The sequence below is a fragment of the Rhipicephalus sanguineus genome, chromosome 4 (assembly GCF_013339695.2).
Source record: "Rhipicephalus sanguineus isolate Rsan-2018 chromosome 4, BIME_Rsan_1.4, whole genome shotgun sequence".
NCBI classification, from domain to species: Eukaryota; Metazoa; Arthropoda; class Arachnida; order Ixodida; family Ixodidae; genus Rhipicephalus; species Rhipicephalus sanguineus.
The window spans coordinates 53,348,195-53,374,726 of NC_051179.1; the positions used below are offsets into that span (position 1 = coordinate 53,348,195).

At 47.9% G+C, this 26,532-nt stretch overlaps 1 protein-coding gene across 1 annotated transcript in view; it reads right to left on the reverse strand.

The window, feature by feature from the left end:
* Nucleotides 1–3,704: 3,704 nt before the first annotated feature.
* The window catches only part of LOC119391205 (mucin-2), a 148,351-nt gene continuing 125,523 nt past the window's right edge, over nucleotides 3,705–26,532 (reverse strand). Inside the window, exons 12-23 of the mRNA XM_049415194.1 lie at nucleotides 25,367–26,175; nucleotides 24,929–25,060; nucleotides 23,894–24,079; nucleotides 19,806–23,144; nucleotides 19,109–19,291; nucleotides 17,877–18,023; nucleotides 16,493–16,681; nucleotides 14,955–15,827; nucleotides 13,942–13,989; nucleotides 12,144–12,323; nucleotides 11,176–11,292; nucleotides 3,705–9,994 (exon numbers count right to left, since the gene is read on the reverse strand). Coding sequence (XP_049271151.1) covers nucleotides 9,819–9,994; nucleotides 11,176–11,292; nucleotides 12,144–12,323; nucleotides 13,942–13,989; nucleotides 14,955–15,827; nucleotides 16,493–16,681; nucleotides 17,877–18,023; nucleotides 19,109–19,291; nucleotides 19,806–23,144; nucleotides 23,894–24,079; nucleotides 24,929–25,060; nucleotides 25,367–26,175 — 6,379 coding nt within the window. The 3' untranslated portion in view covers nucleotides 3,705–9,818. The remainder of the gene's footprint in view (nucleotides 9,995–11,175; nucleotides 11,293–12,143; nucleotides 12,324–13,941; nucleotides 13,990–14,954; nucleotides 15,828–16,492; nucleotides 16,682–17,876; nucleotides 18,024–19,108; nucleotides 19,292–19,805; nucleotides 23,145–23,893; nucleotides 24,080–24,928; nucleotides 25,061–25,366; nucleotides 26,176–26,532) is intronic.

Below are 26,532 nucleotides of genomic sequence, written 5' to 3' on the forward strand. Positions count from 1 at the left end.
TCTATGAGACAGCGCCATCTATTGCATCATACGGGGGATCCGTTTACGCCGGACAACGGAGATGTGACAAGGTTAGACTAAGAGGAGCTACGCCCCTAATAAAGATAACGACATAACTTCATTTCGCACTCGGGGCGAAACGCGCTACTAGGTAACGCCTGCAGCACAGCAGTCAAGCGATTATTCGTAGTGTCTGTGACATCGGCTTTCATGGTCGCATGCGTGGCAAGCAGAAAAGCCAAATGTCAGGGGCTGTGGAAGCCGTGCGGCGAAGATTGACTTCAGTAGGCATGCGAAGGTCAAGTATCCCCTCGATCATTTTCACCACGCTTTTGTTGTGCAAATGACACGAGGCGATGTGTGCAAAAGCCTATTAGGTAATTTCATGGATAACAGAATAAAGAAGCGTCAGTGTTTCAGAACATGCAAAGCGTTTTCACGAAGGTGACTCTGGCATAAGGGTAAAAGGGAAACATTGCGGAAGATCTGGGATCGCAGCCCCAACGTTACAGGATGATATGTCTTGCATAGTTCGTATCACTGCCAATATGCTGCTCATCTGGTAAAGGACAAGTTGTCTCACTTCTGGAGGAGTGAAATGACAGAAGTTGCTAGACGAATAATAGACACCTTAAGGTGAGCGTTCACGATTCGCTCCGGTGAGACCTCCGTAGGCTAGAGATTTACGGACAAACGCGTAGAAGGAACTGTAGTGCGCGTGCGCAGAACGATTGTGCGAGAAGCGGAACGTAGAACGCATCTCTCGCTCCGCTTGTGAAGTCAAATGAGCGAAGCGTGAAGGTGCGTCCACTTGGTTTCGCCGTCGGCTTGCTACTTTTCTAGTGCTTTCGACGTACTTTCGACAATACATTCGACGTGCTACTTTTATGATGTGAAATGCTTAATGAAAATGGAACTGGGTCGTCCGAAAGATGTAAAGGGTCAACATCATTTTTTTTTTCAATTTAAAGAAAGAAAGAGGAAGAAAGGCAAAGAATTCGAAAAGCCTCACAACTTCACAACTAATTGCTGTCGCCCATCCGAATTACAACAGTGCTTCAAAGACAACCTCCAGGGTCCTGTACTCAGTCCGCAGTTCTCTTATACACCCGAAATAGGGTATGAAAAGGGTCTCTGGTTGACCTGTCTACATTTCGTCCTTTTTGCTTTCTCACACTTTCTCATTCTCTCTCTCTACGCAATGGCATGTCTTCTACAGAAGCGCGACAATCCGTTCAACACCTTATGCACTCAAGGTGACCTAGACAGGTGCCAGAGAATTCGCCATTCCGACGAAGAGTGGCTGTTTAGTCTGTATAGTGCGGTCGAAGGCGTTTCCATAGGCCCACTATAGTGAGGAACATCACGAATAAGTACCCTATAATCCTCTCCTTGCAAAAAAAAAAGAAAAGAAAGAAAGAAAAATCGAAAAAAAAAAGCGTGTAGCAAGTGTCGCAGCATTATGCTAATGCGTGGTTTTCGTAAATCTTTAATCTTTATTTTCGTTTTACTTTAGCTTGTTTCCTATTCGACTCATCTTCTCATTTTAGCACACGACAGCCATCCGTTTCATGCAGTTTCGAACTTTCCTGTGGACTTTGAGTCGCAGACTTTGCAGAGTGCCATGCACTGAACCTTTCCATTTCGTGTGCAGGTTTCTCTTTCTTTTCCGTCTTCACTTTTTGTCTCTCTACCACTTTTTTTTGGTAGTGTCTTCTTTCGCCGCATTTTACACCCCTTTTCCAAGTGTGGAGCACGGAGTGTTCACCCCTGAAAAAGGCAATGCAGACAGGAGCAAAACTGGTGACATAGGTTGATCAAGCACCACCATTGCAATTAATCATCGCTAATGAGGTCACGAACAAGTTCTTACTTACGCAACCATTCCCGTGCTGTTCTCTCAAGCGTAAGACACGACAGTTTCGGCGCTATTCGCCCACGCGTTGCTGCTTGAAAGATTTATGGTACAACCCTGCTAAGGTGCGTCCGTCTACTGGGAAAATTTATGACTCTGGAACGCGATAATTAGCAATGAAGGAACGCATGTTCTCATTTCTACGATGAATTTTCACGGCAGATACAGCCAGCAGCCAATGATGCATTCTTTTTTCAGTCGATTTATTCCTTCCGTCCTTCCGGAAAGACTCCGGAAGGACAGAAGGCAAGCTGTGTTCCTTGCTTTCGCCATGCTCGCTTAGCGACTGTTAGACCAAGGTGACTTCCCTAATTAATGAAACTCTATTTTAGCACCTTAATTTCTTTTTCGAGCTCATACTGCACAATTATAAGTGTTGACGCAAGTTTGGCATTTGCTGACTGTTGGGATTTTTCGCTGTGAAACAGGGCGAGAAAAGAGGAGACTGGGAAGCGACAGAAAGTGCTAAGTTGTATGCGCTTTCGCAGTCGTCTATGTTTGAAAAGAATGCCCAGAATAACTTTCCTCGAAATGTAAAATTTTGTGGACTTCAGCCAGAAGACGGCTTTCACTGCTACAAGAAACTGTGCTGTGAAAGCCAGTACTAGAATCTGAACGTCGCGGCACAAGACATTTTATTGTTGTGCCCTTTCTGTATTTCTGACCTCATTCATTCATTCATTCATTCATTCATTCATTCATTCATTCATTCATTCATTCATTCATTCATTCATTCATTCATTCATTCATTACACTTTACATTGCCAAGCTGAAGCTGAGATGGAAAAGAACTCACTGAGAAGATAATATAATAATAATATCTGGGGTTTAACGTCCCAAATCCACGATATGATTATTAGGGACGCCGTAGTGGAGGGCTTCGGGAATTTCGACCACCTGGGGTTCTTTAATGTGCACCTAAACCTAAGTACACGGGCCTGAAAAAGTTTCGCCTCCGAACTCACTGAGTAGACGTGGTTAGCTCACACCATTTGTGTTTTTTTATGCACTCCGAAATGACTAACTTGGTTGGTTGGTAAAAAGCTTAATTGAGTGCCCTGCAGCTTCATGAGCAGGGCTCAGGTCTCCCACGTCGGTATGTCCAGGCCTTGCCTAGCCGCCGCTTCGCGGGCCTACATGCTGGACGGCCCAGATTTGGTCGGCGAGCTCTGATCTGTGCAGAACATCGGGAGTAATGCCTTTTGTACTTGCCTCACATTCCAAGAGTGTTTTGGTGTAGAAGATTCTATACCTCAGACCTTGCAGGTGTTGTCGTGATAGATGTCATGGTAGAATCTGTTATATGCTAGCGGGTTTCGATAAGTGTCAGTCTGTAGCTGCCGTCAGATGGTAGTTTGACTAAACACACGAGTATTTTTTTTAAGTTTCAACCTTATCGAAATATCCTTGGTGGAGAGCGATTGTATTGGAGCGCTGGCCTGAGACAGTGCAGCATCTCTTCTTTCGTTTTATTCAACTTGTAGTAATTGCTTTCTTGGAACTGTATTCATACACTTGTCCACGTCGTGTTCGCATTTTACCCTAGTACGGGAAAATGCCACCGACGGCGCCCGTGTAGTTCTTTTTCTTTTTTTTTTTTGCCAGGGCCTCTGCTTAATCCGATACTTACCATCACAATTTGTCACTGCAACTTTGTCTCCCGTCCTCCTTTCTTTTTTTTGTTCTTTTTTTGCCTGTCTACTTTCTGTGAACCATAGATGAAAAACTACCACAGCGGTATGAGCTGCGCACTGTAATTGGATTAAGGAACGCATAAAGAAAAGCCGTATTGGTAAGATTTTTTTCTTTAATGGAAGTAAACACAAACACACAATCACAATTCATGTATAGCAAAAAAAACCTGAACATGGCAGCAATAATACCGATCATACCTTCCAACAGCCTGAACCCCTAAACTGCTGAGCAGAGACGCACCATCTCGCACACCGATCGACAAACACTGATGCAGTGATACAACATTAGGGTTCCTTCACGCTTTTAAACTCAAACCCATACGTAAATTAACGGCAGCCGTAGAAGGCCTTTCAGCCTTAAGCACCGAGGAGAAGGTCGAATTTCACAAAACACAACTTCTCGCATGTTTCTGCGAAATAAATTCAAGGAACTTAAGATGAAAAGATCGACAAATGAGAAACATTGTGCTCTAATTGGGGACCGGAAACATATAGCACGTCTCTTGCAGGTAGAAACCAACCAATTTGTGCTTGTAATTATTACAAATTTGGGTGCTTCAGAATATACACTGGCTCATTCGGAATACATTGCTTAAGAATATACAAAGCGTTGGGTTATTTAAGTCTGGCAAGTGAGTTACCACATATCGATATTGAGTTTGCATCGACCAGCAGGCCAGATTTCGAAGTTTAAATGCGTTAAGTTGGGATAAAAACACTTGGAGCGAGTACAGTTCATCTTGAACGGTGCCGGCACCGCAGAGTGCGTTGAGCTTCAGCATAGACGACACTCGTCTGGTTCTGGGATCACCAGATTCGTGGCCTTTAGCAGGAGCAGTGCCCTTGAAGGTATGCACATACACTCACTTAAAAAAAAATCAAAATGAATTGTAACAAAATGAGGACGTTCACGTAGTAGAGGAAATAATGTAGGAGGATGCAAATAAGGTAACACAGACAGCTATTTTAAAACCACAGATACACGCAACTCCACCAAAAAATAATTGTCTGCCTCCTTTGCTTATGTGAAAAAAAAAAAAATAGACGTAAGAAGCCGTTCTCGAGACATCGATCGCGCACTCGAGGAGGACAGAACTCAAAGAAAAAAAAAAACAGAGCCCACCACGAAAGAACAGGACCAAATGAATGCACTGTGAAAAAAATTGACAAGAGCTATGCTTGCACACATTATGATACAGTGTTTTTCGTTTTGTGCGTTCAGGTGCTTCCACCTTTCGCGCCACCCAAGTACAAAAAATACAACAAACACATAATACGTGCCTGCACGGAATTCACTCCAACGCGTATGTAAAAGGCTGGCTTTTCGTCACGCAACCCGTGGCGAAATGCGATGCATGCGGAAAAGGAGGCACTGGTTTCGAGCCCTGAATATGCACAGCATACTCAAGAACCATCTTCTTGCGCAGCGGCGAATGAAGTGTGAGTTAAGAATGACAAAAAAAAAAGCACTCTAGCGAGCTTATCAAACATCAGCTCACGCATAAGCCAGTAGCATGTGTGAGGATACAGCGCGCCGCTTCCGAAGGCGTGCCTACTGAAACACATCCACTGGTATGAAGAAGCAAAACTCAAGGCGTAATGGTTGCTGCTATGGCTGCACAATGCAATGTTAGTGACGTAGCGGCTTGGGTGTTTGCTGAATCGAATGGCTACACTGTGGCTGAGCCGAGATGCAATACAGCCAAGGACATGGAAGTTAGCTGAACCATTCTTACAGTTGGCCACCCTGTGCTGGAAGAAAAGCAATCTGGGAGTGGTAGGGGTAAAGAATACGGAAACAAATAGAAAGGAAGGAGTTGTCAGCGGAAGAAGCTATCGGGCGCGTACACACATTCGTGGCTTGTCGTGCGACCTGTACCGCCACTAAGGAAGTTAACGTATCAGTGGAACGGATAGGGCGGGTCCGATCGATTAAGCAGTAACCAGTAAAAGAGGTAACCACGGACTATAAGCGTATTGTTAGCATCCCTGTTACGATATGTTTAAACGCTGACGCAACTAATCTCGCGTAGAGAACGGTAATCAGTCACGTGTTCTCTGAAGTGCCGCACAAAGGGGCAACACGTTGCTGACCAGACACTTCCAGAGAGGCACTTGGCTTTCCCCGAAACAATGCTTCGTTCGGCTCATTAAACCCTGAAACCTTTCATGCGGCATGCCGAAGTGTGTGCATAGAGGAACGAATTTAAGTTCGTAACTGCTTGGCCTGGTACGAATGCTTACTTTGAGGGTAATGAGGAGGAGGGGATGACAGGCATTAAGTTCACAACTGGTTGGCTTGGTGTCAATGCTTGGTCAAAAGCATTGGGGGGTGACGGCCTGCGGCTGCCTGTTTGAAACCTCTATGACTGTGAGACAGTGCGATATTGAACGCGTGTTCATATGAGGCGCTTAAGGTACGGCGTGAGACCATAACACGTGACCGGCAGGTGGGGCTTTTCATTGGCTACCTGAGCGGTGGGGTTGGGCGACGACCTTGGTGGGTACAAAAATAAGGCGAGAGCAGTCGCTCGAAAAAGCTGCCTCACTCCCTTTCTCTCTATCTCTCTCGCAGACCACCAATCGCATCATCTTACTCACGTCACCTCTACACTTTGTCCGGTGTATAAATGAAGACGTATAGCTTAGCAAAAATAATGCTGTGATGGCGGGGTATTTATTTTGGCACCATCTATAGAAAGGCGGAAGCGGCTTTTCGTTGCAAGCGCCTCAAGAAAAAAAAAAAAAGGTTGGAAGAAAGATAAATATCACGGTTTTGTCGTGGCTTCGTAAGTAGCTCTCGCCTTGCTGTACTCGCTCGACACCTTGGCTGTAACTTGTCAATAGTAAGAGCGAGAGCTCGCAAAACGCATTGGTAAGTGGCACTTGACCTCCGAAGAATGTGTGGTTGTTTTCAACCCTTGACATTATTGGTTTCGCTTGTTGAGGACTGTTGGCAAGGAGAGTGCCAAATAAATGCATTTACGCCGGAGCCACGTGACAGTCACATGACAATAGGAATGTTATCAAAAACAGCCAAAGTGTAGACTGTCTGCTTCAGTTTCCTTTTTTTTTTGTATTGCAGAACGCGCTTTGTAGTCTTTCCGTGTTGGCATTTCACAAGCCAGTACTGAATAGTAAATATACGAAATCTTATCTTCTTGCCTGGTATCACATAACTTAAGCAGCTGCCTTCGTTTGGCGTCAACTGCAGGAATGTTGCATAGCAGCAGCGAAAGGTGAATCATGTCTAAATAAAGATCAGATCCAGACGTAACCTCATAAGTACCTCTAGAAGTACAAGACATAGAATTTTGTAGAACAAGTAGACGTATAAATCTTCCAGGAGAAGTAAGGCAAGAAAGACGTCGACAAAATTAAGTACGTACTCAACAAGAGTCCGCTCGCTAAGACTGCACAAAATTCAGCACACATGTACCTCCGCACCGCGAGTGGTATAAAAAATAAAATGGAATGATCGTTGGTCCTCAAAACACCTTGCCTTAACGGTGAGTCTTCAGTCCGCAAATGCCATCGGGAAAGTGTGAGTAGTGCAGTTTGACAGCTTCTTTTTTTTTTCCTGCGTTAAAAAATAACTTTTGGCAGTTACAAATGATCACTTTCAACTCCTTCTACCACGGTCCACTGTGTACATACATCGCGAGTGCATATAAGACGCGTGAAACTAAGAAAACATTTTACTTCCACTGTGTGAGTTTGTGTTATAGCTAACTCCGCCACCTTTACCATCCTTCGTCGGCGGCCGAGGGGGGTGGGCCGCATTCCCGTAAGTCCGACGGAGCAAACGAGACACGCCTCTTTTTTCTAGAACGGAATGTCTATTAGAAAAATGCGGGCGCCTGTTGGCATAATATCACTGCGCGCCGTTTTCGCGGGCTAGCGTGTCTTGGTTTGCATAGTAAACTCGCGTAATGACGGGCGATTTCTTGGAATGTATGAATACACCGCCGTTTCCAGGATCGCGCTTCGTGCACGCAGTACGAGAGCACGATAGAATAAAAAATGAAATAAAACAAAAAAAAACAGCTCCCTATACACCGACGCACGAAATACGGTGTCACATCGACCACACTATACGGCTTGCTATACGGTTGAGCTTCGACGCGAGCCACATGAAAAAAAGAAACTGTGCACACTTGAGGTTATGGTGGATGGCTAGCGTCTTCATGTCTATTGCGTTAGTGTGGGGTACAAGGAGCAACCGAACCGTAAACCTCTTTAGCTGCCACATCTCAGAGGGCCGGACGCGACGGACAAGACGTGCGCTCGCAGTGTATACCATCGGGGCATAAACGGTTTCACTTCGTAACATGACTGAGACGCAAGCACTCGTGCCGACGCGCGTCGCAAAAGACACCGTAAAGACGTGAGCACCTAAAGAAAAGAAGAAAACGAACAAAACGAAACAACGATCAAACTAGCCAGCGAATAAGGACACGAGACGGTCGCGCACGAAACCCGTGTCGAGCTCTCTGTCACAACTCACGCAGTCTTAAGGCAAGCGTTTCCTCTCTTTTTCTAACGCGTTGAGGGACGTGCGACAATGTGGTTAAGCCTGAAAATGTAGAGTATAGAAATGACGATACAGGAAAGAAGAAATGACAAGAGAAAGAAGGAAGCGCGGGAGAGGCAACCACGCGTAGGCACATACGCTGGTATACATACGACATACACAAACACGAATACACGAATACGCACTCACGCAAACAACACAACCTTGCGCTTTCCAGGAAAAAAAAAGAGCACAAAAGAAAAGGTCCACGCATCTCTCTCTGGCCGTTGCCGTCGCCCGTGTCGTCCTCCTTGACGCACGCTTCTTTCCGACGTCACGCGCACGCGCGCTCACACACACACGACACCGACGCGCTCAACACAGTCTCGGCAAGGCAGCCGGCTGCTAGAGCGGCTCGGTCATCGGCACGGTGACTCGTAGAGGATAGTGAGAGCCGTGTCAACAGGTAAAGAACGCCGCGCACCGTCAGTTTCACAAGTGAGTCAGTGCAGCGTATACACGACACGGCGGCTTTTTTGGAGCACTCTCGTTGCGAGTGGGTGTGGCGAGGGATGCGGGAGGGACAGGAGGAGGAGGAGAGATGGCGGTGTGGAGTATAGTACCCACACGATTCTTCTTCCTCACGCTCCTTTTTGTTTTTTTTTTGTTTTTTGTTTGGTCCTTCCGCAACGACGCCCCAGATGCGTGCGTGGATGAAACGACATCGTCGGCGGTGGAGACACCGGCTGCCGGGGTTTCACTTTCACTCGCAATCGTCGAGGAGGTTCCTGACCCGAGCCAGTCTTACTTCTTTTGGCCTCATACTACTGTGCCGGTAGTCCTGAACGCGACCAGAGAAGCGCGCCGTGTCTCCAGAGTTCTTTAACGCGCGCGGTATAAGCCGCCCTGTTAGGGTTACGTTGAGAATGTGGCCCACATCTAGACTGTACCCTAAAGGTAATACATTCTTTGCTTAAAAGTGACCACGCGCGCGACTCTGGCGTCTTGATCATGATGCTAACTGCTCATGAAATCCTCGCACTGCAGCAAGATACGCGTGCCTCTCGGGCTGCGCGTACATCCGTTCATCGGTGCTCGCCTATAAGCTGTTTCGTTCCTAACACGTGACCCACATTGAATCCTCTGGACGTCAAGCCTCGAGCGAGAGGTTGAGCACTTGGCCTGCAGCCGAAAGAGGCGCTGTTTCCTGTGACAGCTAGCTAAAAACCGGCTGCCATTGCAGTTTTGCAGCCATCCCAGTTGACATCTCGCAGTTCATTTATAAAGAACTCTAAACCAATGATTCTCAGTTCTCTTATGCGAACAGTGTGTGCTTGTTCACGGGTCTATGACGTCAGCAAGGACGTATCCTCAATATTTTACTTCTCATTACCTACAACTGCGCTATAATACCATTGTAAGATCACTAGGCGACTTGTTTCAACGCTATTTGTTCACCAGTGTACTGAGCTCAACAAGCTTCGCCACCGTGTTTTTTTGTGGCCAAAGAGCTCTGGAAACACTGCCTTCTCGCTGGTCACCGGCCTACCGGCGTGTGAAGAAAATTGACGGCCATGATGATACTAATAATAATAATATTAATAATAATAATAATAGACGAAAAGGGTCGGAACTAGGAAGGCGTCTCTCTCTCCCTGGCGGCGGGAGTGGGAAGCTAGGGCGGACGTGACGCCGCCTACCGCGTCCTGAAGTAGGACCGGTTCATCCTGAGCAAGAGCGGCGCCTGCGGCTGGCACTCCTTGGGGTTGCACTTGATCATGCCGCTGGCGTCACAGATGCATTCCAAGCACGGCCCGCTCGCCTTCTTCACCACCTGGCCCACCTGATAGAAGCTACCGTTGACGTCGCAGCCTGCGTAAAAACGCGGTGGGAAGAGAAAATGATGATGAACGAGATCGGCAAAGTGTCACCCCTTAATCATTCTTGATTTGCACTGCAGATAAAAAAACACCCTAGTAATGTGGAGAGAGACTGAGAGGGAGCCAAAGGAGGAAAGGCGGGGAGTTTATCCGCAAGGCAAGTCGATAAGGGTGGCTAAATGAGCTTGCTGGTACAGCATCGTCTACTTCGCTGTAGCCCAGGCAAAAACAAGGGCTCATAGATCGAAGAAACATTTGACAACACACAGCGCTAATTTTCAAACGTTGTAATTTAGTGTTTCGTTTTCTTGTAAATTGTCCCGTCTTCCTTTGTGTCCTCGTTCTTGCTTGCGCTACAACAAAACGGATGAGAAAGTTGTGGTTTTCTGCACTACACTAACGAAAGGGCGTGAACATGGGTTGAACACGAAGCTTTTCATTGTTACGCGTTCTTTCTCATTAGCCGACCACCTTTGTTAATGATATGTCATGTATATAGATAGTGGCATATATTTTCTCTTTCGAAAAACTCTCTAGCTTAAGAGATGGGTTTTTCTGAATAGCGGCCCATATGCGCTGAACAAAGCAGCATGTGACAAGAGCGATGCTTTCTGATGAACTGTACGTTTCTGTGCTGCCAATCAAAACAGATTACTTAATGAAGAAGCTGGGAAGTCTGCCTCCGTAAGTATGCCCTATCCAGATACTCAGTCTGTGCAAAGGCTGGGAAAGAAGGAACGTAATGGAAAGAGGCGAATTGCAGTTGTTAATTAGAACAATAGCGAGGCCTATACAAATGCATTTCAAGCAACATCGAAAACGCCGTGTCGCTACAAACTGCCGAATGCTTTGATTTGTGAGTAATCACGATCAACCACAAACGTTTCTGAAGGGGTCCTGCAAGAGTTCTATAAGTGATAATCGAATGACCTCGCTATCGGAGTTCATTGTCTTACGAATTGACTGCCGCAAAATTTTTTTAGAATCTGTCTAATACGCGTGGAGTTACAGGGACTTGTCGCACGCTCTAAGCAATGCCTTCGCACCTTCTATTTTTTCAAGGAATTGATGCCGATTGCTCGTGAAAAGTAACAGCCTAATTTCACGAGTGAAGGAAGTCTGACCACGCCGAGCCACGCCGATGTAAATTAGATGTTCGAGAACGCCCTTTACCTTTGACTTCCATGGATGCCTCGAGCTTTTGCTGCCCAAACCTCGGAGCTGGCGTTGTTGTAGTCGTTGTCGTAGTTGTCGTTGTTACGCTCACATTCTTGACCGTCATGTGAACAGCTGCGAGAAAAGAAAGGAAGAAATATTGTGTGCTTGAGTTTTTCTGATATGCCAAAAATGGGACACATCGATCATCAAGGACTAGTGGACAATTGGAGCATGTGAGCTACAACGTTGATATTACAAAATGGTATCAAAAATTAGTAATGGTGCCCCTGCACCGGCTCGAAATCTTGGTAAGCGTTAAGAACGTATCCTTATTGTCATTAAAAAAAAGTGAGGTTGTGTCAGTCTCTGGACCACAGGGATGCTTTAATATCAAGATTCAGATTTAAGCAAAAGGTAAATGCCGGGAGGATTCACACATTCATTTATCCTTGTATGCATGCAGGAATGGTCAATGACAGTCGTACAAAAGACATCAAGGAGCGAGTACATGGTTGTACACTGTACACGAGTGTACGCGAGAGAGAAATATATACCACACAGCGCAAAGGCGGCTACTCGACTCCATCCGGCTCCATACAAATAGGCTGTGCTTCAAGGACCACTGTTTGTGCCGGTGGGTACGTAGTATTGTCTCAAACTTATATAACCTAATAATATCCGTGCTTATGCACAAAAATACGGCACAAAAGTTTTAAACCAAAATAATGAAATAATCTACAGCTTGGTTAAAGTTGGACACATATCACAGTAATTCAGCAACATGTACCATTGGCACTATGAGGTAGTAGGCTGTATTAACTTATCTTGATTGCACGTTCGAAGCTACAGAGTTGCTAAATTGCTAGTAAAAGATTTGTAACTGCATTTGAGACGTAGGAACACTTGCTGTTACTAAAATGTTTCCTTGAAGGCTTTTCGCTAACATTTTGCTAAGATAGTGTGGTACAGCACTCTCTACTCACGGCATTCGTATCGCGGACAGCAGAAACCGCTGATGGGCGTCTCGTAACACTGAGGGATCGGCGGTGGGCACGTCTGCTGTAGACAGATGATGTCACCGCGGAAGCAGAAGCAGAAGTCGCACGGGTCCGGCCGTGGGATCTGCTCTGCCGATTGATACACCTTGGCGTCGAAGATGCAAGCTGCGAAGTGAGAAGAAATATTTCGAAGGTCAGTGCGACAATGTATCCTGTATCGATGTGGGGTGAATCAATGCAGAGTTCAAAGCTCACAAGTTCGTATGAAAACGTGGTGTAGTTCAAACAAGGTAGAAGTTGAGGAGAGAGATGGTAGAAGCTTGAAGAGATGAAAAATCCTTGAACGCGAGGTGTCGCTGGAACCAAGATTCAAGAAGTGGCTCTAGCGACAACCCCAGTTCAAGGATTTTTCATCTCAACATTGTGTAGTGGCGCAGAATGCGCTGGAAAACACATAAAGGGACATACAAAGGCGGCTTCGCACACAACGATGTTACACACTGTGTGTAACAAGGAGCGTCGATGGAGATATCGACTATACCAGGATACTTGTCAGTTGCTGCCCCGTTGAGTACGGTCAAGTCTCTCTGAGAAAACTGCTGTCCTGATGAAGACAAATTGCCTTGTCGGAGCTTTGGTGTCATCCTTGTTTGCCTGTTTCTCAACCGTCCAAACCTTCATCTTCTACTAACACTCTTTGGAACACTATGTCATTGTATCATGCAACAAAGTACACGATCGCAATAAAAGCAACGTGGCATTCAATATGGAACTATTTTAAGTGATGGAATGGTAATGGCTAGGTTAACAGTGGCAACTGTTGTCCAAGAAAGTGGGTTGCCAGGCTATAAAGGGAACGAACTATAAAAGACCACAGAAAACGAAGTTGTTCGAATAGAAGCGCTACAGAGGAGATGTTCACAGGTTCATTTGGAACTGCAATAATTGAACCCTTGTCGATCAAGATGTTTCTCTGGTGCCAGTGTGTCTACAATATGGGCTCGTTTTAGTCGGGGCTCGCTGATCAAGAATTGTAGAAACGCGTATATCAAGTTGGAAGTCAAAAATGAGCAGCAATTTATGTTTAAGTTAGGGTATTTCTTCTTGAAAATCTTTTCCGTACTTCGCGTGGGTACGTTTGTTAACGTATTTCTGGTTCATCATCCCTTATATTCTCAGTGGAACGAATATTTCCAACTCTCTTTCAATCATTCCACTTTCTCATCAAGACTAACGTGCGACCCTGGAGTAGCATGTCAGGCGAATAGCCAGGCTGACATCTCCAGCTTTTCATTAAACCATCTCTCTCTCTCTCTCTCTCTCTCTCTCCTAGCTGTCATTTGCGAGGACTTCAGCCACTTGGCTGTCGTTCATGTCATTTTTGATGCCCCTGTCGCAAATGTATGCTGAAAGCGAACAGTTCCATCATTTAAAACAGTGCCAGGAAAGCGGAACACATGCGCAGTACCGCCTTTTCAGATGCTTGTGACGCTCTCCTTTACGAGTTGTCGCACACGGAAAGCTGGCTTCACTGCGGACATAGCCAACGTGCGAAGAAGCCGACACAACGACCATTTCGATCGAAATTTTCTGCGTGAGTACTTTGAGAAAGTTTTGTATCCGTCTAAAGTGTGACCCGAAATGGAGTCAGTGTTAATGACTGATTATCGAAACGCTATGCTAACTTTACAAACAGCGTGGTGAACACAGTTGCAAGCACAGCGACGTTGGAGGCATATTGTCATGCTAGGTGGCAAAATAATGTTATTAGGTAGCTACTCACATCCTTCCTCGATTATGATAGCACCTTCCGTTGTCGTGGATTCCGGTTCTGAAAATAAACAAAAAATGAATTTAATACTTCGTTTCGGGTGCGATGGTCGACATTCGAATGCTCAACAAGTAGTCGCTCCGATTGCGCTGGAAATTGAGATACTTGTGGTGCACTCAGAGAAACAGTAGAGATCTCTATTGCGTTTCTTTGTCTAGAGCATGTGCACATAAAACAATAGCGATATCTTTAATGTGAGAAACAGTTCACGGTTTCACCGCAAGGGCGAAGCAATGAATGCGATAGCAACAAATTGTAATGTTATTCGAAGTGAGGCTCGCAGCTAACTCTTCTGTAACCGATCTCGCGCAACTCTACAAAACGCTGGTGTTAGAGAATACGGCCGCTCCAGGGAGAGAGAGATGCTCTTTACGCATAGTCACTTCGCGTTGAGAGCGCAGCACGTAGAAGGGCGCATACGAACCGCCCGATGATGGCTCCCGAGATAGCGCCCGTGCCAGCTATCGCGACCGCGCCCTTAGAATCAAAGTTCAAAGTTGTTGCTCGAGTGACACCCCCCCCCCTTCGCGTTTTTTAATGCTCGTTCAAAACGGGTGGGGCGTTTCCTTTCTTCGACGGCAGGCCTCCCAAGCAGGGTGATGTTATCGCATGCGCTCTGCGAGCGACGGAAATGGGCCGGCTCGTTTGATCTCTGCTTCGGCCGCGTTCTTCGCTCCTGCTCTCGCGCTTTCACTCGCGCTTTTACCCGCGGTAGAAAATACGATGCGCGGGGGATGTTATCAATTTGGACTTTATACGGGACATGACGGCGACGGCGACCGTGACGGCGTCCATATAATTGTTATCGCAATAAAATGCAACGCTCTTGTATTCGGATGGGGTCTACGAGTTGTAACTTCTTTTGCAAAGGGTGTACGGCTGTCATTAGCATGTTTCAGGTGTCCTTACATTACTTTATTTAAAAAAGCAAATATTTAGCGCTTGATACCAGGCAATGATGTTACCTTCTGTGCTTGGTGTGGGAGTCGTGCCTTCCTCCCGAGGTAGTTCCGGTTCTCCTGTAGCCGTAACAGCCGGCGGTGGCGTCGTCACTTCTGGAGTGGCCGTACTCTCGGGTACCGGTTTCGTTGGCTCCGTAGCGGGGGCGCCCGCGGTCGCAGCAGTCTCTGCCGGCTTCTCCGTCTCGGCCACGGGCTTCGGCGTCGTGACAGTGGTAGGTGGCACTGATGGCGTCGTCGCGTTCACTTCCGGTGACTCCGTCGTACTTCCGGTGAAGAACTCCATGATAGTTGTGAAGAGCGACGGTGACTCCGTGGTCTCCGGAGATGGCGTCGCCTTCTTGCCTTCTACCGGTTCCACTGTTGTGGCGGCAGGCGTCGTTGCCTCTTCCTCGCGAGGCTCTTCTGGTTCCGCTGACGTCACCGCCGTCGACACCTCTGTGGTCGTCGTGTAGTGTACGAGCGGCTTCGTGGGGTAAGTGGCAGTAGTAGCATTCGCGCCCTCTGGTGGGGTCTCGGTAGTGGGACTAGTGGCTTCGGACGGTTGACTAGTTGATTCGGGAGCAGCCGTTGTGGCCGGTGTCGTCTTCTCTTCGCCGGTTGTCGCCGTTGCCTCGGTCACTCCGGTCTCCGTCTTCGCCGTCGTTGTAGCTTCCGGTTCGCCCGTTGAGAGGTCGTGGACGGGTGGCTGCGAAGCAGGGGGCTCCGTCATGACTTCGATGACGAACGGTGTCACTGTCGTCGATGGCACTGGCGTCGTTGTGGCGTTGGGGCCGAAGATCTTGCTCAGATCGGCGGTCGTTGGGCTGATTGTGGTAAACTTGAACACCGATGGTCTCTGCGTCACCATTTCTTCGCGACCTTCTTCCTCTTCGGACGCTGTAGGGGTTCACAAGAGAACGAAGTGTTAGAATAAAAACAATAATAATAACTTCTGATGTTTTCCTTGTCAAAACTGCGATATGATCAGAACGAAGGCTGCTAAAGTAATAGCACTCAGTCCTATGAGCTAAATTCACAATGTTTTTAAGAGACATTGGCCTACTAAGAAAACATTTGTCTACTTTATTCCTCACTATGTCTGTAGTACCCGTCTGTTTATAAACACAATATTACAGCTTTATTGTAAATTGCACGAATAAAAATATCTCATGTTTTGAATAAAGGTATAAACTTTATATAGCGCTAAATAATTTCACTTAAGTCAATTTCAATGATAAGATAGGATGCTTGAATATCAGACGTTGTCACAATTCTCATCACAGAAACGGCTCTCCATAAATATCGAAGTCACATCTTGCTCTGAGTTATTAGCATGAAGTTACTCAGGAAGTTGAATTTCCGGCATTCTCAATAAAATACCCCTTTTAACTTTTCTACATCCCACAATATGTTGTTTCTCGCATTCATCAAGCGTTACGAGCACCTTGCGCAAGATATTTCCTGCAATTATCACAATGTTACTTCCCCAGCTCTGCTTGGCAGTACCCCTTCTCATTATTAATCTTCCAAATACTCAATTTTAAACATAAAATCCCGCTTACGGCATATGTACGCCTCGGCACAGCACTGCTCTGGTTTGACGCCGGTCGGCTTGCAGCCCGGACGCGGAGGCTCCTCGCAAACGCGCTCGGCGCAGACCATCTCGCCGAACGTGCACTTGCAGAACGTGCATGGGTTGGCCGTCTGGATCACCTGACCGTGTTCCACTGTTGTTCCTTGGACATTGCATGCTGAAAGATAGAAAAGGTCGCATTAAAAACCTTGTCAATCAAGGCTCCCTGGGCGCCGCCATAATCCTCTCTGGGCTGTTGTTAATATGCCTGACCCCCCAAAAATACACTGCCGAGGCTGTGACGTCAGCGTTGGTGCTCCCGTGCAACAGTCTAGAAAGGAGGTGATCCTCTTCTCCGTTGAAGAGGTCTATAGACAACCGAACGAAACTTCTTTATATACGTTTCAGTCCTAAAGCACTGTCCTTGAAGAAGTTACTCTACAAAATAGAGAAAATGTTGTTGAAAATAGTCTTTATTTGCTCTTCTGTAGAGCGTAATACGCAATGAATGCCCAACCTGACAGAAACCAAACTTGCTCCCAGCACTAGGATTTGCAAATGTCCATATTAGCTGGCACTTTTAAGTATGGTTTGCGTGAATAGACTTGTTTTACATTAATCCAAGCATAATGTAACTGTTGCATTTTCTCAAAAGCAATTTACTACTCAACAGTCAAGCATAGCACGCTATGCTTAAATTCTGTGTAGTAAATTGTTACTTGATGAGAAAAAGAGTTGAAAGGAAAGAAAGGAACCTGAACAAACATGATGTTTACTACCCTACGCTCGTGGTGGGTAACTGGAAGGGACTAGAAAGATAAGACCGAAAGTAAGGGACAGAGGGTAAAAACAAAGCACGTGCACACAGCCACTGCAGTTCACAGCACAGGATGATACTTTGCAGTCCAACTGTCGTTCATGCAAGTTTGTTGAACGTAAAAACTGCGATAACGTACTCCCTCTATCCCTTTACTGCGACTGTTTATAACTTAGGCATTCTAAATGACTACCTATGGGATGAGTATAACACCTTAGAGTTTATGCTTGCGGAGCCTCTTGGCTTGCGAATTCATTAGCTTGTTACAGTTTATTTTTCTTGTAGCAATGCGTATGGCACTACCACAATTTACAGAAGGAACTCGGTACCCTTCTAGCAGCCCTTCGCGCCCCTCCCAACATCAGGTTTGGTCCTATACAGGCTAGATTCTATAAGACGTTTACTCTACAGGAAGTCTTTAAACCCTGTATCTGAATCTCTTATTCAGGCAGATACCTTATAGGAAAATTATGTTGTAATTTTCTTCCGCGCTCTTCAGAGTTTTTTTTTTTTTTTTATTCGAACGCGACCAAAAGCGTCAAGAGCATCCACTCACGCTTCGGCTGATCATCCACGTCCTCTTGTAGCTTTGGCGTTGTAGGCACTGTCACTGCCGGAGTAGTTTCGGCCATGGGCGGAGTCGCCTCTGGAGGCTTCTTTCGTCCCTCCACGGTGGACACTGCTGCTGGAGTCGTGACGCCTTCTGCAGCAGGAACGAAGTGAATAGGTTTATATTTAAGGTTCAGAATTATTTTCTTTTTCATCTTTAACGTTTTTGTATCCTTATTTATTCGAACTTTAAATGAGAGAAACTGCAATAACGCTCGCAAGTGATGTCTTGGTTGCACGTTGAAGAACCACAGGTGGGCTGGACTTTTTCACTTCCCCGCAGGGTATTCCGGACTTCCTCACTACACGTTCCTCATTACGAATTGCGCAGTTTCCGGGGTGGGGGGGAGGGTGGGGGTGTAAGCTGCTGAATTTAAATTCAGCCGATTACCCGCCGCAGTGGTCTAGTCTTTATGGTGCTCGACTGCTGACGCGATAATAATATCTGGGGTTTAACGTCCCAAAACCACGATATGATTATGAGAGACGCCGTAGTGGAGGGCTCCGGAAATTTCGACCACCTGGTGTTCCTTAACGTGCACCTAAATCTATCTAAGTACACGGGCCTCAAACACTTTCCCCTTCATCAAAAATGCAGCCGCCGCGGCCGGTATTCGATCCCGCGACCTTCGGGTCAGCAATCGAACGCCATAACTACTAGGCCACAGTGGCGGGGCGACTGCTGACCCGAAGGTCGGGGGATCGAATCCCGGCGGCGGCGGCTGCATTTCGATGGAAGAAAAATGCTAGAGGCCCGCGTGCTTAGATTTAGGTGCGCGTTGAATAACCCCTGGTGGCCGAAATTTTCGGAGCCCTCCACTACGGCGTCTCTCATAATTATATCCTGGTTTTGGGACGTAAAACCCCAACAATTATTATTATTCTTAAATTCAGCTAAGGACCATCCTCTGAATCGACAGGTTGTGATTCAGTCTTAGTAGACTGCAAGGCGAAATTTGAATTCTTGTGAACATGAACATGTCTTTACCGTCCAGATAGCTAAGACCGAACAGTCAGTCAGCTCGTAGACATATCTTTTGAGGGTCATCCCATTCAATGTCTCGTTGAGTCAAGCGGTCAATCAAATGGTACTAATACTCAAGGGCAGTACACAACCAAGACGTTACACAAACAAAAAAGCTCGTTATACGTTAAGAACCGCTGCATAACATTACTTACCACAATCGTAATCTGGACAGCACTGATCGGGAGACTTTGGCAGAGGCTTGCACTCTGGGCCGGGTGGCCTGCAGATCCTCTCGGCACAGATGACCTCTCCTTCGAGACAGTTGCAGAAGTGGCAAGGGTTGCCGTCCGGCACCTGGTCACCCTCCTTGTATAATACGCCGTTGACGTCGCATTCTGTTCGTGTAGGTATGAACAACGAAGCACGTTAACTAATTTGTGGGTTTTATATTATATTTTCGAAGTTACGAGTCACACTTCACAGCTTAGGAGAAGAAGAAAACCGTCTCATTAATAGGGTTTTATAAAAATCGACAACTAAAGTGTTTCTTGCATACATACATTTACTAATATTATTGATTTCTGCCAGTGTCACAGCTCACAGAGTGGTGAATCATATCTCTATAAGCAACCATCACGCCGTTTTTCAATCAAGAGCAAAATCAAGTCACAAAGGTTGCCGTCAACACTGCCGAAATACAGGTAAATCTGATCAGAAAAAAAGAAACAAACTCGAACTTGTTGCAAGAAAGAAAATCAAGCTTCCTGCTCTCCAAACTTTTTTTTTTTCGTTTGTTCAGTTAGCGCGACACCTGCTACATGGGATTGCTAGCGATTACGCAGAAGGACGCGAGCGCTGCAGTGGTCATCCAATGTGGCTACAAAGAGAAGCCGTAAAGCACTCACTCACCTGTCGGGAACACCTCCTCTGATTCTTCGGTTGTCGCCGCCGATGGTGTAGTAACCTCACTGGGCTTTGGCGTAGTTGACATTCCAGGAGTCGACTCCGTTTTTGCTTCTGCAGTGGTCGCTTCGCTGCTCGGTGCTGTCGATGCTGGCGTGGAAGCCTCCATGGCTGACGTCTCTACCGCTGCCGTGGTTGACTCGGACGCACCCGTTGTCGCCGCGGTAGTGCTGCCTTCTGTGGTAGCTTCCGAGGATGCGGGCGATGTGCTTGCCTCAGTAGCCTCGCTGGACGGGGCGGTGGTGGCTTCCTTGGTCTCTTCCGTGGCACCCGTCGTCGCCGAAGCAGGTGTGCCCGGTGTAGTGGAGGTTTCTGTAGATACAGCCTCACTTGCGGTTGTGGCCTCAGTTTCAGCCTTTGTCGTCGCCTCCGAAGGCGTTGTTGCACCCTCCGTAGTGGCGGCATCTCGCATCTCAGTCGGACTGGTTCCTTCTGTGCCCGCTGTAGAAGGCGTCTTCGGCTCTTCCGTGCCTTCTGTGGTTGCCGGAGTGGATGCTTCAGAGACAGCCGCCGTGGGAGTGGAAGCTGTTTCTTCGGTCGTTCCTGGTGTCGTTGCCTCGGTGGAAACAGGTGTCGATACCTCCGTAGTCTCCTTCGTTGTTTCAGGCGTACTTGCCTCGGTTGCCACACTAGATGGCGTACTAGCACCCTCTGTCTCTGACGTCTCCGCCGGTGTAGTGGACGCAGATGGTGTTGTTGATTCCTTCGTCTCTTCCGTAGCAGATGGCGTGGTCGCTTCCGTAGCCGCGGTTGAGGCCGGTGTTGTAGCTTCAGATGAACTTGGTGAAGCTTCTGTGGTAGCGGCAGGTTCAGTGGCCGCAGATTCTGACGTCGCTGACGTCTCAGCCGGAGTTGTAGCTTCAGGTGTAGCTGGCGTTGTGCTTTCCGGCGTTGTTTCCGCCAGCCCAGATGTTCTCGCTTCTATTGTAGTGGGAGCTACGGTTCCAGTTGGCGTGCTCTCTGCGGGGCTAGATGCCTCTGTGGCAGCTTCAGTTGTCGGAGCGGAGGGAGTTGTGACGGCACTCGTTGGAGCCTCGGGAGTTGTAGCAGCTGGTGACTCGGATGTTGCGGCTTCAGTGCTAGTTGGACCAGTGGATCCCACTTCCGGCGTCGATGCTTCAGCGGTAGACACCTCAGGTGTAGAAGGCACAGAACTAGGCTGTTCGGTTGTGGGTGCTGTTGATTCTGTTGCAGTAGACGTAGGGCCTTCAGAAGCAGTGGCTGAAGGTGTGCTTGCCTCAGGTGTCGTAGCGCTAGTTTCCTCCGGTGTACTTGTCTCTGGGGTGGTGGCCTCGTGTGTCGATAAACCGGGTGTGGTTTCAGCGGGCGTGCTACCTGCTGGCGTGCTACTCTCAGGTGTGGTAACTTCTGGAGACGTTGCCGCCAGGGTAGCCGCTCCTGTAGGAGTGCTGGCCTCTGGAGTTGTAACCTCGGGGCTGGTCGGAGCCGCAGTGGTTACACCAGGAGTACTAGCTTCTGGTGTGGTGCCCTCGCTAGACGTTGCTACGGGTGTTGTCTCTCCAGGACTTGTTGCCTCCGACGTGGTACTAGGTGGTGAAGTGGTCGCTGCTGTGCTGCCTTCTGGTGTTGTGCCTTCCGTAGGTGTCACCTCCGGAGTTGTAGCTTCGGGAGATGTAGCTTCAGATGTAGCTCCTTCCGTTGAAGTTTCGACAGGTGTGCTAGCTCCTGGCGTTGTCATTTCCGCTGTAGAGCCTTCCGAAGATGTTTCACCTGCCGTGCTTGTTTCGGGTGTACTGGCTTCCTGAGGTGTAGTCGGAACGCTAGACTCCGGGGTAGTTGCCTCCGGTGATGTTGCACTTGGTGTGGTTACTTCTGGCGTAGTGCCTTCCGTGGAAGCAGGTGTTGATTGCTCGGGGGTACTTGCTTCTGGTGTAGTGCCCTCTGGCGAAGTTGCGCCAGGAGTAGTTGCGCCAGATGTACTGGCCTCTGGCGTGGTACCTTCGGTCAATGCCGGGGTGGTGGCGCTAGGTGTGGTGACTTCTGGTGTAGTGCCTTCCGAAGATGTTGCAGCTTCGGTACTTGCCTCTGAAGTTGCAGCCGGCGTTGTGACTTCAGGCGTGCTAGCTTCGGGTGTACTGCCCTCAGGAGATGTCGGTGCGGGAGTTGTGGCTTCAGCAGTGCTGACTTCAGTTGCTCTGGACTCAGCAGCAGGAGTACTAGCTTCTGAAGTAGTAACTTCAGTACTAGGCTCAGGAGTGGACACCACAGGTGTTGTTGCCTCTGGAGAACTAGACTCCGGTGTGCTTGCTTCAGGCGTGCTGGATTCAGGAGTACTAGATTCTGGAGTGCTTGGTGTTGCTGTACTAGCCTCAGGGGTACTAGCCTCAGGCGTGCTGGCTGCGGGCGAGCTGGATTCAGGAGTGGTGACTTCGGGAGTGCTAGCTTCAGGTGTGCTGGCTTCAGGCGTACTGGCCTCAGGCGTACTGGCCTCAGGAGACGTCATAGACGGAGTAGTCGCGCTAGGCGTGCTAGCCTCGAGGGTGGAGCCGCTAGGTGTGGTTTCAGCAGTGCTTCCTTCCGCTGCAGTGCCCGTTGAGCCAGTTTCAGCTGACGTCGTCGTTTCGGAACTAGTTGCTGCACTCGGTGTGGTTACCTCTGAAGTAGATGTCTCTGGCGTTTCAGCAGGTGTGCTGCCGGCAGCAGTTGTCGCACTTGGGCTTGTTTCGGATGAAGGAGCCTCTGTTGACGCTGGCTCGGTTGTGACAACAGGCGTCGTCACGCCAGGAGTGGTTGGTTCACTGGCAGTTCCGGTAGGACTTGTTTCTTCAGATGGAGTAGTCAATTCGGGCGTCGAGGCCTCACTAGGACCAGTCGTTTCACCACTCGGCGTTGTTTCTGGTGTCGTGACGGACGGTTCACTCGTAGCACCTGTTTCCGCAGATGTCGCTTCCGGTGGTTGTGTTGAGAGAGAAGGAGCCGTGGAACCTTCAGTGGCCTCAGTCTCTGACGGTGTTGTCGCGGCCGAGGTGCCCTCTGTACCTGTCGTCGATTCCTCTGGCTTTTCAGACGGAGGCAGCTTCTTCCTGCCTTCTGCTTCTGGTTCGGTTGTGCTCTCTGCCGTGGTAGACTCCCCAGCTGACGTTGTGGATGGAGGCTGCGTGGCACTAGGTTCTGTGCTGAGCTCGGTAGAAGCAGGTGACGCGGTGCCTTCGGTAGACGGTGCACTGACTTCTGGTGTCGTTGCCGGGTCTCTACTGTTGGAGGTGGTGTCTTCTTGCTGGTAGGCTCGATGGTAGGAAGCTGCGTCGTACCTGGCATCTCCTCACCATCTGCAGGTAATGAAAAAACGTAAGGAAATTTATGTCAAAATGTGAGTGCGTTATCCACAAGGAGCTCCTAAGTGAACAAGGACCTGTCATGGTTCAAGTGAACTACAGAAGCGCCCGCATTTGGACTGGTTGGTTCATGACTTGAAAGGAAACAGCACACACGCACTGGACATAAGGGACATACATGATCGCTGACGGTCAAAGAAAAATGCATTATTTACAGCAGTATACTCAAATATAGTTCTACACTTGCAAGAAAAAAAACAGACATACGGAAAGATATCGTGCTTGTGGAACTGCAACGTAGTGGCATATTGCCGACAATATTGTCTCTTTCGGAAGGGATGATATGGATGGGCCCTGTATGCCCCTTGCGTCATGTGTCTGCAGGTTTTTGGATCTCAAGTCGTCCGAATCATCACTTATGCGTGAGAAAATGGAGCAACTGCGTTAATACCTGATTGGCCTAGTCCAGACAATTTTTAATGCGCTGCAAACTGTTTGCCCGTGGTAGTACGGATAAAACTTATCTGACACCGTAAAGATAAGCAATATATTCTCTCGTACACTTTCATATGTAGTGTACTGTTAGTATAGCTTCGCTTCACTGTGACAGTCGACATACAGGGCATGCCATTTACCTGCATTTCATTTGCAAAAAATACGGATCAACACGTAACCTTGTTTTGTAAGCCCACTGCTGAGCAAGTCAGGAGAAGATGACGGCATGAGACTTCAACTTACCGCAGTTGTACATTTCAGGGCAACATTCTCCTTGGGGTATTGGGCCTGGAATGCAGTTTGGTGCCGGTGGGAGGCAAACCTTCTCGGCACAGATGACTTCGCCGTCGAAGCAGCGGCAATATTTGCAGGCATCGGGCGGTGGAACTTCGTCACCGAACTTGAAGGTCTGGCCTTGGTAACTACAGTCTGCAGAGAAAAGGGTGAGTTGACTTGAGTGGAACGTTAGCAAGAAGCTTGCAGGTCTTGAGTTTACGTCTTCTCTCATACGAATGATAAAAACAGAGGTGAAGGGGGTGCAGTAAATGGAGGAGTCGTTATTGCGCGTTGATTATCTTTACGAAATTTTATTCTTGGCTAGAATGTGCCACTCGCTGCTCACAATGTAAATGCAATAACAAAATTCTCCTTCTTTCTTAACATCATCCGTGGTTAAGCTGCAAAAATTTAGTCAGTAGGATAGCATTTAACGTGAGACATTACGGTCATAAACAGTTTCTAGGCTGGAGAAAATTATAAGAACTCCATACTTACATCGAAAGAAATTAAGCAATTATTGCAATTATTTCGCTCCTCAACGCCTCTTGCCTCCTAATTTGTTCAAGCGCACTTTCAATAGAGAAGCTGTCTGACGCTAGTGTGTGTTTTGCGGAAAGTCATGCGAAGTTCTCATTTATACGTTCGGTTTTTTTACACAATAGCTAAGCTTGCCGTGAACAGCCCTTTAACGGGTTTCTAAGTGCTATTTATGATTTTTTTTTATCAACAGCTCCAGAAGTCTAGGCTAAACGCTTCGTGTATGCTAGTTCGTAACAATACTTTTTAGCGTGACAGCCAGCAGGAGCAGCTAACAGCAAGGACCTTGTTCATTCGTTTTGTTCATCTTACGATCTGTAAAGTACAGCTTTATCTTTCTATTTTTGCATAATTACTTGATTCATGTCGCTCCTGCATACTTGATTATCTTCAAGTTAGCTTATCAGTCGTGACGTTTTAACAGGTTCAAACAAAATATTTACACCTGCCAACATTACTTACCAGGTTCCCCTTCTGGTTCTTCCTCAGAGGAAGGCTCTTCTTCCCGACCAACGGTGTCTTCCTTCGTTGTCGATACCGCTGGCTCTGCTGGAGTTGTTACTGATACAGGTACCTCTGTGCTTGTGGGCAAACCTGTAAGTTTGCGACAGAAAATTTTATAACATAGACAGTTAAAAAACCTAGATTGAAACCGGTAAGCCTGAAGCATCTACGTGTTACTTATGACTGAATTCTATGTAAAACATAAAATAACATGTTGCTTTTTCATAATGTGCCGTTCACGTGTGTCTGAGACAGGCTCTATGACTTCTACTATACATCGTGTAGTTGAAGCCGGCAAACGTTTTGCTACACTTCTAATTATTGTATGTTTCCAGAAGGAACAAGCTGCAGAAGAGTTCCCAGTATACCGAGCTATTCGGCATACTGTCTACTTGCCTGTGCTTGGCGTAATAGCCGGCTGTTCTGTTGTCGTGGGTGCTTCTGGCGTCGTCTCCGGAGCAGGCGCTTCCGTTGTTGTTGGTGCTTTCCTGTGATCTAGAGTTTCAAAGCCGGTAGAGCCAGTGACGGGAGCTTCGGTTACGACTGTCGGCTGGGGCTTCTGTGTGGTTGTGGCCGCTGCCGTCGTCGCAGCCTCTGTAGTAGTTACAAGTTCTACAGGCGTCGTTGTAGCCTGTTCGACTTCTCCCGGTACTTCGGACGTCTTCGGCGATGGCTGCTTGCTAGTTGGCTCTACATACGTAGGAGGCGTCTTGCCCTCGGTCGTCGTTTCTGGCCTCGTCGTCGAGACCTCAGAGGGAGTCGTCTCAGCAACCGTCGTCGGTCGCTCTGTTGACGGTGTCTCCTTGGTTGAGACTGGTGTGGTTCCCTCTGTCGTGCTCGACGTTTCTGGTGGTGGCGTTACTGACGATGGCTCTTCACCCTCTTCCTTTTCCGGTTTTCCTGTCGTTGGTTCCAGCTCAGGCGCTTCTGAGCCTGGAGTTGTAAGGATCTCGCTGGGTGTCACGGGCGGCGTTGTCGCTGGCGCTTCTGTAGTGGTGACCGCACCCGTCGTGACTTCTGGCACGGCGGAAGACACCTCGGGCGTCGAAGCAACCTCTGTAGCTGCCGACGTTGTGGTAGAGCCTGGCTCGGTCGTCACACCTGCCGTCGCCGTTGTGGATTCTTCTGGTGGATGTGTGGGCGTGTACCCAGGAGGTAGTGGTGTTGTCGATGGCGCCTCTTCGTCTCGGCCAGCCTCAGGAGCCCTAGTCGCCGTTGTGATATACGGAGTTTCAGTGGTGGTCGCTTCAGTTGCAGATGGTTCCCGTGTAGTAGCCGCCTCTGGAGTTGCGCCCGTAGACATTGTCGTCACTTCGGAAGTAACGCCTTCCGTCGCTGTTGGACTTGTCACAGGTTCTGTAGTGGTAGTTCCTGCTGCCGTTGTGCCTGTAACACCCTCCGTTGTTGTAGGACGGGACGCAGCTTCCGTAGTAGGACCAACAGTGGCAGCGCTGGTCGTTTCTTCTTCCGTTGTCGGGGACGTTGTGGACGGCTCTACAGTTTTTTGCGCTGTGGTTCCCTCGACTTCAGATGGCGTCGTTACTTCAGCGCTGGTAGTTGCT